The 11,589-nt window shown below is 43.6% G+C and overlaps 1 protein-coding gene across 2 annotated transcripts in view; it reads left to right on the top strand.

Moving 5' to 3' along the window:
* The first annotated feature begins 356 nt into the window (after positions 1–356).
* NECAB3 (N-terminal EF-hand calcium binding protein 3) overlaps positions 357–11,589 on the top strand; it is a 160,906-nt gene continuing 149,673 nt past the window's right edge. Inside the window, exons 1-2 of one of the 2 annotated variants that reach the window (XM_075349931.1) lie at positions 357–869; positions 9,124–9,148. In XM_075349931.1, the coding sequence (XP_075206046.1) occupies positions 747–869; positions 9,124–9,148 (148 nt within the window). In that variant the 5' untranslated portion in view covers positions 357–746. The remainder of the gene's footprint in view (positions 870–9,123; positions 9,149–11,589) is intronic. The other variant, XM_075349932.1, reaches the window with a different exon arrangement.

Below are 11,589 nucleotides of genomic sequence, written 5' to 3'. Positions count from 1 at the left end.
AATACCTAAATTATTCTTGTGTATACAGAGTATATGAATACCTAAATTATTCTTCAGTATACAGAGTATATGAATACCTAAATTATTCTTCAGTATACAGAGTATATGAATACCTAAATTATTCTTCAGTATAACAGATTACTTTATACCTTTTCCCTTAATCCTTTTGCAAATTGTAGCGGCTCCAGGATCTAGTTCTCTTTTCATGCATTGCATGTGCTATACATCTTCATTATATTTTCTTGTATAGGGATAAGGAATAGTTCATGCTTCCTATTGGTCCACTAATTACTAAAGGGAAATAGACAAGCCAATCAGAATGAAGAGGCTGGAGTGATATGGTAAGGAAGAGGAGAGCACAGAGCCAGGAGCATCCTAAGTGCAGGACTGCAGAGAGGACAGTGACTCCTCCACTGAGGGTTTTCTCCTTCCCTCTGCATTTACATTGTCTTCTCTGTAGCTGATCAGCCTTATTTAATCTACAAACTGCTGCTGCTTCTGCATCTTGGAGACTGCACCTACTTCAGAGCTGCATCTCAAGCTCCAACTCTTCATTTCTGGTCAAGGAGGAAAAGATCTCAACTCTGCCTGAGATCTGCTCCTTTCAGCTTCCAGCACAATCATCTGCTCTTCTCCTTGGGTTGCTGCTTCTCCCTATTTCTCCTCCTGTCCCATAACCTGCCTCTCCAGGCTGCTCCTTGGACATTGGATACACTTCCTTGTCATTTACAAGCAACAGCAGGAAGATGATGTCTTGTACCGAGCTGATCACTATGTGTCTACTGTCTCCCAAACAATTCCAGAAGGACAAACCCATCAAAGCCCCAACACAGCTCACCAAAGACCAGGACCTGTCTATATTTAAGGATGTAAGTGTCATTATATGTATCAATTCTCATGCCTGCATTAGATACATAGTGTCATGAGTGCAATACGCACAGGATGGAGATGACCACCATTCAATCCCACTTTATTTGGCAGTGCAGAGGTTAACCCCCTTCTGTTAGTGATCTGCTGATATTACTGAGATAATTACTTTCCGCTTATAGCAATGCCATGTAGTTCTGTAATGACTCCTAATTGGGGAAAGTGGAGTAATTTCAAGCTAAATATTGGATCATTCAACACTAAGGTTCATTTTAGGGAAAATGTGAACTCTACATTATTATATTGTGAGGAAACAATAGAAAATTGTCTTTAAATTACATTTAGTAAATTAAATATGACATTAAGATATTTTATGTGTTATTAATATAGTGCTACGTTCCTCAGCCTAGAATGAGTGTTTCCCCAAATCTCACTTTTCTTAATCTCGATCAGTGTTGAAGAGGTATTTTAATCTCAGTCATTCAGAGCATAGAATATGCCATAAATGTGTGATAGATGCTGATTCCATCCCAATAATGGGGTTTTGTGTCACACTGCCAGGCATGGAGCACGGTGACTCAGTGGTTAGCACTGTTGCTTTGCAGCGCTAGAATCCTGGGTTTAAATCCCACCAAGGTCAACATCAGCAAGGAGTTTGTATGTTCTCCCTGTGTTTATGTGAGTTTCCTCCAATTTGCTCCCACCCTCCAAAGACATAATGATCGGGATTGTGAGCTCCAATGGGGACAGTGATGATAATGTCTGTAAAGTACTACGGAATATGATGTTGCTATATAAGCAAAGCATAATAAATAAATGGAGAGTTAGTTGTACATGCACAGAATCTCTCTATTCACTTCTATGGCAGTTCCAAAAAAGTCAGAGATGGAAATACCTCTTTAAGGCCGGTGTCAGACAGCCGTATAACTCAGATGAGTATCGCATTGCAGTGCACACACTGACTGTGGCTCTCCAGACAGCTTCATGAATGTGTACCGCCCCGCGCTCGGCTGCAGCCAAGCCGCTCGGGTCCGGGCTCGTTTGGTGGGTGGCTCGAGCGCCTCCGGACCCGGGGGTCACGTCGCTCTGCATTGGGTTGCTGTCAATCTTGATGGGGGTGGTTAGGTAGGTGTACGGCCTGAGCCGTGTTTGAGTTTGTGACGCCACCCACGGGACGTGGTGAAGGTGTAGACACCACCGCTTCAGTTACGGGGCGCCCAGGGGAGATGGTCATGCAGCAAGATGTTAACCCCTCCATGGGCAGGGATGGTGGCCCCGGGACCCGCTTGGGGAGAGTAGTGGCTGGGCGGTGCAGGGCGGCTCACATCCGGATGGCACTGTTGTTCTCACGATTACTGACACACACAAGTCTCTGATGAACAAAGTTGATGGTGGTCGGTGCCCGAAGCCGGCTGCGTCTTGTCCCCCACCCGGGTTGGTGGTCTAGGTCTTTCTCCTGCACCTTGTTATGTTCGTGTAGACTGCCTGTGCCTCATCAATGGGAGTCCTCTCCCCGGCTGTGTATGTGTTGGTGGAGTCCGTTTGCCCGCAGGCGCTGGCCCGTGGGATCTCTCTGCCTGTGCGGTGGCTTTCTATCCCCCTCGGTGGGCTGTTGCCTTCTTTCGGGACTTGGGATGGGAAAGGACCTAAGGTCCAGACCTCAATCAGTAAGTTCGATGTGGTCCAGTGGCTTCTGGGCCTCGTTCTGGGTCTGAGTACCCCCCTGGGGCTCTGGTTTCCAGTCGGTTCCCCGGTTCGGTACCGGTGGGCCGCTACCCTGTCCCGGTCCCTTACGGTTCCACCTGGCCGTCTTCCCGGCTCCTGCAGGCCAGGCCACCGCCTGCCTCCTAGCCAAGGTACCAGGGCTATGACCCTGGCACCTGTCAGTTTCCGCTGCAGACCTGTCACCACAGACCTGCTGCACTCTACTCCTCTCAACTCCACTTCACTTCACTCACTACTCACAACAACTGACTACTGTTTCTCCTGCCTCAGGCCCTCTGGAATCCTCGGTGGGCGTGGCCAACCACCTGGATCCACCCCCTGGTGTGACCATTAAGCTCTGAGGGAGGTGACTAGGTTTTAATGTGGTTGGCTATTTCTAGTCACATGAGAATTGTTTGAAAAGTTATAATATGATAATCTTAGAAGATCTTTATGCAGGAGTGTACCCTTTCTGTGAGTCACTTAAGTTAATTTCTCCTCTTTCTTATGGAGAGAACTTTATAAATAAGTAATTTTTTTTGGAAGTTTTCACCATTATTGTGCATACTTCTAATCTTATTTTTTCATTATCATTAAATCTTTTTTTACCTGCACAATTCTCCTACCCTGAAGAAGCTTTCAGTCTTGACCATTGGGTTACTTAATAGCATATAGTGTGTACCACCGATTTAGCACCACTGTGTCACTTTATACATAGTACGTATCACAAATATACCATGTAAACTATATATGTGAGTTTATTTACAGAATTATTTATATAGACCTCAAAAATGTACTTTCCTCATTGTCTTCACTTATGATGTCCTCAGAACAGGGACTGTTCTTGAGATGCTTGATATTATTTTCCAACTAATGGAATCTATTTCAGAAACCCTTATGGGCCCTTTGCACACTACGACATCGCAAGCCAATGCTGCGATGCCGAGCGCAACAGTCCCCGCCCCCCGTCGCAGCTGCGATATCTTGTGATAGCTGCTGTAGCGAATATTATCGCTACGGCATCTTCACATGCACTTACCTGCCCTGCTACGTCACTCTGGCCGGCGACCCGCCTCCTTCCTAAGGGGGTGGGTCGTGTGGCGTCACAGCGACGTCACACGGCAGGCGGCCAATAGAAGTGGAGGGGCGGAGATGAGCGGGACGTAAACATCCCGCACACCTCTTTCCTTTCGTATTGCAGACGGGACGCAGGTAGGAGATGTTCTTCGCTCCTACGACTTCATACACAGCGATGTGTGGTGCCGCAGGAACAACATCGTACTGTAGCTGCAGCCAAAATAATGAAAATGACCGACACTACCCCGATCATACGATACCGATGCTTTTGCGCTCGGTAATCGTAGTTAAAACGATTTACGCACTACGATATCGAGAGCGACGCCGGATGTGCGTCACTTTCGATTTGACCGCACCGATATCGCACCTGCGATGTCGTAGTGTGCAAAGGGCCCCTTAGACAACAGGATTCACACACTGGTCTCTAAACTGTGATGACATAGGAATAATTATCTGCATCTATGCCCATTTCCAGCTGTGGCACACCTCTGAACACCTATAGGAAACCTAAAATCATATACTATTATAACATTATCTTTTTGCTGCCTTGATGTATTAGAGATGCCGATTACATACACATCCAAGAACCTTCCCACAATTCATCATATCTCTAAAGTATAAGTGCTGCAGGTCTACTATACATTGGCCAACATCTGGAGATGCCACTTCAGAATTCTAAAGAAGAGACTAAAATATATAATAAGTACAATACTTATCCAAGGGTACAAATCAGTGTTACAATGACATAAGAACTAAAAAGTTGAATTTTGTCGTCTAAGTTTATTGGTTTGTGAGCTGTAACCATTAGAGGGCAATGCAAGTTATTATGAAGTCTCTCTTTATGATCACCCTTAATGAGCCTGTGAGCGAACTACACTCCTTCTATGCCACTGGAACTCCAAATTAGTAAGATTTGTTCTATAACCTTTTGGGAAATTATTGCAGCACACACTCTTTGTGGTGTACTGAAAGTTTCTGCTTTATTACATCATGTGACAAGTTTATATAGTATTCCAAACAAAGAAATAACCTGTCAGAACTATGCACCAATAAGAGCCGCAGGGGTGTGTGTAGAAATGTGAAACTTCCCCACCCATCAGTCTTAGCCGAGCCTTATGACATCATTCAGTTATAAGACAAGATGGTTTCTATAAGAACAAACTGGATTGTATTCTCTCCCAAGCCATACTGGAGTACTTCTTTTTGAAGGACTTGTCATGTCCTTGCTTTATACAAATAGTCCATTGTTTCAATTGAGCACCATGTAATTCTACTTTTCTTATGTGATGGCGCTGCAGGTAGATTGGATAAGTCATGTTACATGCTACAGTGGTAGGACCTCCTGTGATCAGCTGTTCTCCAAGGAGGCTTGTAACAAAAAGGGATTTCCAAAAAGTGGCAGAGAAAAATATCTAAAGTATTTGATTGCAGGAACTGTCACTTAAATGACAGTTTTCATGTTATTTGTTAATGTTTGACCTTTTTTTTGCTAGCCTTTGATTTGAAGGACAGCCATTTAATCAACAGGGTTCTCAGCGCCAGCAATGGAGATTTTGATTTACATATTGTAACTAGGTAGTGGATAGGGCTAGATGGCAACCACAGTGGCTGCAGACACATAGCAATGTCACAATCTATAGAAGATAATATAAAACTAGTGATGAGAGCACTCCAATGCTTGGGTGCTTGGTGCTTGTAGCGAGCAGTTGGATGCTCGGACGGGCTCAGCTTGTGTACTTAAAATAATGGAAGTCTTTGGAGAACTTGAACTTTTTTCCAGAAAATCTTCCAAAAAAATGCTCAACTTCCCTATTGACTTCCAACATACTCGGTACACAAATCGAGCCTGTCTGAGTGTCCAACTGCTCGATATGAGTACCGAGCACGCGAGCATGGTAGTGCTCACTCATCACTATACATAACACATCACTGGTACTATGTAGGATCACTTTGTTTCATCATGATGAAACCTAACTGTGGTATGTTCCTGAAAATGTATTCATGGTAATCGTCATTTGTGAAAAAGTGCGGTCATATTACTTGTCATGATTTAATCGATTTCTCAAAGAAAAAAAACGTTTTTCATTCTTGATATTTTTTTCATCAACTTATGAGCTCCAAAGCCAAAAGTGCTAACTAATATGATTTGCCATACAGTTTGTAGATGCAAACTACAATATACAGGGGACTATACTGAATACGATAATAAAATAAACTTTATTAAGCCATATTGCACATAAAAGGCATACAAGAGCTAAAAAGAGGGTAATTGTGATGATCAACCACTAGGTGTCACTAAATGCAACTAGTAGAGCCAAAGTCAGGGTACGAGTCGGAGATCAGAAGCCAGGAAGTAATGTAAAGTACACAGGGAGAAAGCAGAGCCAAAGTCAGGGTACGAGCCGGAGGTCAGAAGCCAGGAAGTAATGTAAGGTACACAGGGAGCTAGGAAGTAATGTAAGGTACACAGGGAGAAAGCAGAGGCGAATTCAGAGTACGAGCTGGAGGTCAGAAGCCAAAAAGTAATGTAAGGTACACAGGGAGAAAGCAAAGCTGAGATCAGGGTACGAGCTGGTGCTCAAAAGCCAGGGGAAAACATCAAAGTTAGGGGCATGGGTGGAGAAGGGTCACAAAGGTTTGGGGTAGCAGGACAAGATTAGAACAAAACACATACGAGAGCCGGAGCACTCACTGCAGAGCAGGAACTATGACTGGCGGCATTCCTGGTGAGATCGCTCCTTAATCAAGCAAAGCAATCACCCGTAACGAGATTCCTGAAAACAGGCTCCTCCCAACACCAGCGCAGGACCCGAGACCGGGAACAACCCATCCACAGGATCCCAATACAAAACAGAGCATCGGATCTGCAGGAGAGCAGAGCACCGCGGATCAGAACCATGACAGTAATAAGATACAGAAACGAATGTCCAGACAAGCACCATAAAACCTGGAGAGCCACAAGTGCTGGTGTATAAAAAGGAGTTATGAAAGGGTTCTCCAAATAAATACTAGTAATGCTCAATTCCTAAATAATATAAAGCAAAATGGCAAACATAAGACCTATATAATCAAGTGAGTCCAAGTACTAAAACCAAAGATTGAAAAACACAAATAGAAGGTAACCATAAACAACACGAAAATTAGGGTCACATAATACCAGGTTTATGACGCATAGACTAGAATATGCCAACTTGCTTTTCAATCTTAGCCTCTTCAAAGTGAAATTAAATTAATTGTGAGCTAAAAATCATTTGGGTTTCCCTAGTTTGTTAATAACATTATTTATATAGCATAGATGAGAGCCTTTCAGCTACATTTAATGATATAGACATTCTGCTCATCCATTTATTAGAAACCAGTATTTATTATGTTTCCTGGAGGCATTTTGGAGTTTGTTTTTCAGACTCTGTATTTTGTTCCGCTGTATCCTGTGGGAATACATTGGAAACACAGTGTTTGTTTTCTGAGCAGACAATGGATTACTAAACTGAATCATCTATTATTGAGATTAAATCACTTTCCTCTTCTGACTATACGACTCTACCATTGGAATACCATTCCATCTTCAAGGGAAGTTATAGGATCACATGGCAGAAGGTAGTATTGTCCCTGCTCACAAAAAAAAGAAATAAAATATATGTGTGATGCCCTGGACTATTCGGGTCGTCACAGGGTTCTGCACAATCTGCCCTCCCCGTGCAGGACTCAAACCCCCATTGTTCTGGGTCTCCATCCTGCAGTACTGCCTCCATCAGAATTCACAAATCCTAGATACACTTTGCACCACATCTGTCAGGCACACCAGTGGGCTGCTTAAGCAGGAATAGGGCCGCCCACCTAGGGGGTCAGACAGGGAGGTGGGAGGTGTCAAGTTAGTTGTGTTAGTTGAGTGGTAGCCCTCGAGCTGTGAGGAGCTCTGAGGAAGCTGGGAGTTGGAGCTCCCAGGGGAGAAGTAAGCTAGGTTGCACACGGTGGTCTGGACCTAAAGGAGTCGGACCCCCGGTCACAGGGGATTGAGGCTAGGTGCTTGGAACCTGTCAAGGAGGATGGTGAGCAACCTGGTCCTATCACCGGTCCGGGACCGAATGCACGTCGGGGTACACAGACTCTAGGTCGGGGAGAAGCTTCAGGCAACCCGGCAATTAACCTGAGGAGGACAGGGCCTTTATGGACTGTTCCCACCAAGCTCAGAGATCGGGGGCACTAGCGCAATGAGGGGGATAGGGCTTTCCTTGCAAGTGGCCCACTGAAATCCCAAGCGTGAGCTCCTGAGAGCAGGCTCCTTCACTTAGCCATAGTGGGGAGCGGGGCCCGGAAAGCTCCAAGCTACCGGGCCACAACAGACAATCTAAACTTAGTGCCAGGAGGCGAGTTACGGACCACCAGGCAGTGCTGCAGGGGACGGGATCTGGACGAGCTCCCCTCGAGAGGCAACGGCAGTCAGAGACTTGGTTTACCCTGTTGTCAGCATCTGCTTCATTGCTGAGTGAGTACCCGACTGACCCCTGCACTGCGTCCACGCATCCCCATCCAGAGTCCCGGGCCTACCCCTACCCGTGGAGGGTAACGTCATCTTGCTGCCCCACTCCATCAGCCTGGGTACTCCGAATGGCAGCGGCAGTACTTCCAATTACCGTACACCATGGGTGGCGTCACGAACTATACCAAATCCCCTGTAAATACTCCCTTTTCCATTTGAGTGTGGCCCCTAGCCCCCCGGGTCTGGGGTCCCTCGAGCCACGAGTAATCACCACCCCCGGATCCGAGCGGTTCGATCCGCTGCAGGGGCGGCACACATGCTCACTCATTGTGGTGGAAGGAACGCTCAAAGTTCCACTCTTCTACCAGCAGAAGAAATAAAAATGGACTAAGAGAGTGGAGTTTGGCTCTTATTACACGTAGGGTGAAATTCTAAAGAAAAACACAAGTATTGGGTAGCTGTGCTTGTGTGCCAACATGGTTTGTGAACCTGTGGATGGAGGGACTGCTACAGCAGCAGGAATAAAGGCCCCGTCACACACAGAGATAAATCTTTGGCAGATCTGTGGTTGCAGTGAAATCATGGACATATTGTTCCATTTGTACACAGCCACAAACCTGGCACTGGTTGTCCACAATTTCACTGCAACCACAGATATGCCACAGATTTATCTCTGTGTGTAAAGTGGCCTTAAGACTCAAGAATTCAAGCATAAGCCAACTTCACTACACCTAGACTCCTTAGCCCATTGTTTCTTCATGATTGTGTGGTCTCCTCCATCTAACAACTTGGATAGAACAACAGAATTTTTGCTTTCTTTTTTTTCAACTTGTATCCTACTATACAAAACTGTGAACATGTGACGAGTATATTATTCTTCATAATTTGGATGGTATAGCTCATTAAAAGGCAAAGAATAGAGTACTGGTCTTTTAGACGTGTATGGTCATCAATATTATAGAACATTGAAACTGAACACTTTCTTCTCTCTACAGATATTCCGGAGAGCTGACAAAAATGGTGAGTAATAAATGTATACGAACTGAAAAGGCCTGGAAATAATTATTCACTGAGTTTCTATAACTCATTTATTCCATTCTACAGAATTCTATTTGTGAATGAGAAATGTTCTGCCAAATTTGGCAACATCAGGAACTTCTGGCTGGAAAACCTGTCAACTACACTAATATGATGGCTGACACATGCTCCATTCATGTGCTTCTCCTACTGTAGTGTTTGGGAATATGTGTGACTGTGTGACCCATGTTCTCGGCAGTCTTAGTACATAAGATGTCTTTTAGTATCCTTATCAACTATTTCAAATACTCTATTATGACATTGTACATGCATAGTTGTGGAGGAGGGGGGTTCTGTATTTTGTATTGTAAAAGCCTTTTGCCTATGATACTGAGAGAAAGAACCAGATGATCTATAGCAGTTCCTACTATATAGTGTCCTGTACTGAGAAGAGTATAATTCTGAGAGGACTTGGGAGATCAGTTGGCAATGTGACTCATGGAGAGGCATTTGGATTAAACATAGGAAGCCAAGGTTCAGAAAACATTAATCTCGAAGAGCCAGGAGTATGTCCACCTACAGTAGTCAGGACACTAGTTAAGCTTTTGTAATGGTGATACCGCGGAGTCAGGTCAGGTGTGTCATACTGAGATGATGAAGAAAGGTCAAACTAGCTGAGTCAATCAGAAGTCAAAACACAGCAGTCATACAAGCACATGAGATTTACATGTATATGTCTTGGTGCCTCTAGTTCTTTGTTTTGGTCTAATTGTTTAAAATTGCAAACCCCTTTTTTCCTTAGGGGTGCTGATGTGTGTGGTATGACCAGTTTACCACTTCCTTGATTTGATATTTGAGGTGCCCATCAATAGACTAACCCCATACATATGTTCACACCAGAACTTATAGAGGGATCCTCTATTTCCATGGGTCTCATCTATTTATCACACTAATGTCCGTCCCTTCTTCTGTCTAGATATAAGAGAGATGAGACAATTGTGTTCTTGTGAGACGCGAGTTGCAGTAAGGCTTCCAGGCTCACGCTGTCTGTGCTTCTCGATGGCAATATGAACAGATGGTTCTGTGTAGACAATCTCAGCACGAGACCAGGACTCTGGCAGTACCGTAATAAACCCAGGAAATGCCCGTCATGCTGAATGCTCCCTGTTGTGAACCTTTTTTGTGTCTTCTTGCTCTGAGACCTGTGTTGATAACCCTTTCAATGCGTGGTGAAATACTATTGAAAGCTAGATAAAGGGTAATCATGTTGGAAATTGTATTGGACACAAATTTGTTGTGACCATAAGCAGAATATAAAATTCCCCGGAGACTATAGTATAGCTGAGTACAAGAAGCCATGAATGTTACATTATTGCTACAGAGGAGACTTGTAGGTAGATCTTATAGCAAACTTGAATTATTTCTGACATCTATAACCATTACTGAATTATCCCTAAAATAACAATGTTGGCAGAGCTTTTCTTAGAACTCTGTGTTGTGCCGTTCCTCTGTTATTCCTCCAGAAAATGTAGATTGTCTGCTGGACATGACCATTATCCTTGTACCCCATGTAATGCTTAACTTATCCTGCGGAGGTGCTGTTGGGGAATTAAACACTTGTTGCCAGGTTCCTCTACAGGTTATAAATACCTGCAGGGAGTCTCAGCGGCAATATCCTTTTTTAAGGTTTCTCTTAACAAAAAATAGTATTAACAATAACAGGCTTGTCACCAAACCATATCTATATCTGGACCAAGGATTTTTCATATTCTCAGTCAGGATTCAACCTTTAATTTTCAGGGAGCTTATTCTATCCTGAGAGATTTATACTGACATTGTTCTTTATTAAAACCAGTTGTTCTAAATTTGCTTTATCCCATATGCAAATGCTGCGACTTATTAAAGAAACAATTATACATATATAGACACCCTGTTATCACTTAATCCACTCTGAAAATACGTTATATCTACTACCTAGAATGTATTTAAAGATTTCCTGCAGCCAGATCATTGCAGGACAGATCTTGCCCTTTTTTAATCCCATTGCTCCTCTGAGTATGCTGTTTTGTTTTCTTTTTTATCTAATTTTTTTAAATCCATTAAACGGTTCCAGAGATATGGATCTTTTTATTTGGTGCTAATTTTTTTGGTCTTTACAAGAATTCTTGGGGTATCTTTAGGCTTGTCTGCATAATTATCCTCTGGCAACACCCCCTTGGTAAAGACCATAAAAATGAGCACTAAATAAAATGCTCCTCCTGATCTCTGGTGGATTTCAAAAATACAAATATAGGATTAATCAGTGGAACAGTATGAATAAAAAGAGTAAAAAACTGCCCAATTTTCACCTATTGACAGGTCCTCTTTAAGGCTGTTGCTGAATTCTGAATGAAGGAAACTGAAATATATGATGTTTTTGAGTGAAACTGGCCCCTTTATCTACA

Source organism: Anomaloglossus baeobatrachus, chromosome 5, assembly GCF_048569485.1.
Source record: "Anomaloglossus baeobatrachus isolate aAnoBae1 chromosome 5, aAnoBae1.hap1, whole genome shotgun sequence".
NCBI lineage: Eukaryota > Metazoa > Chordata > Amphibia > Anura > Aromobatidae > Anomaloglossus > Anomaloglossus baeobatrachus.
The sequence above is the reverse complement of the archived record's forward strand: the minus strand, read 5'-3'. Positions and strand labels throughout refer to the sequence as shown.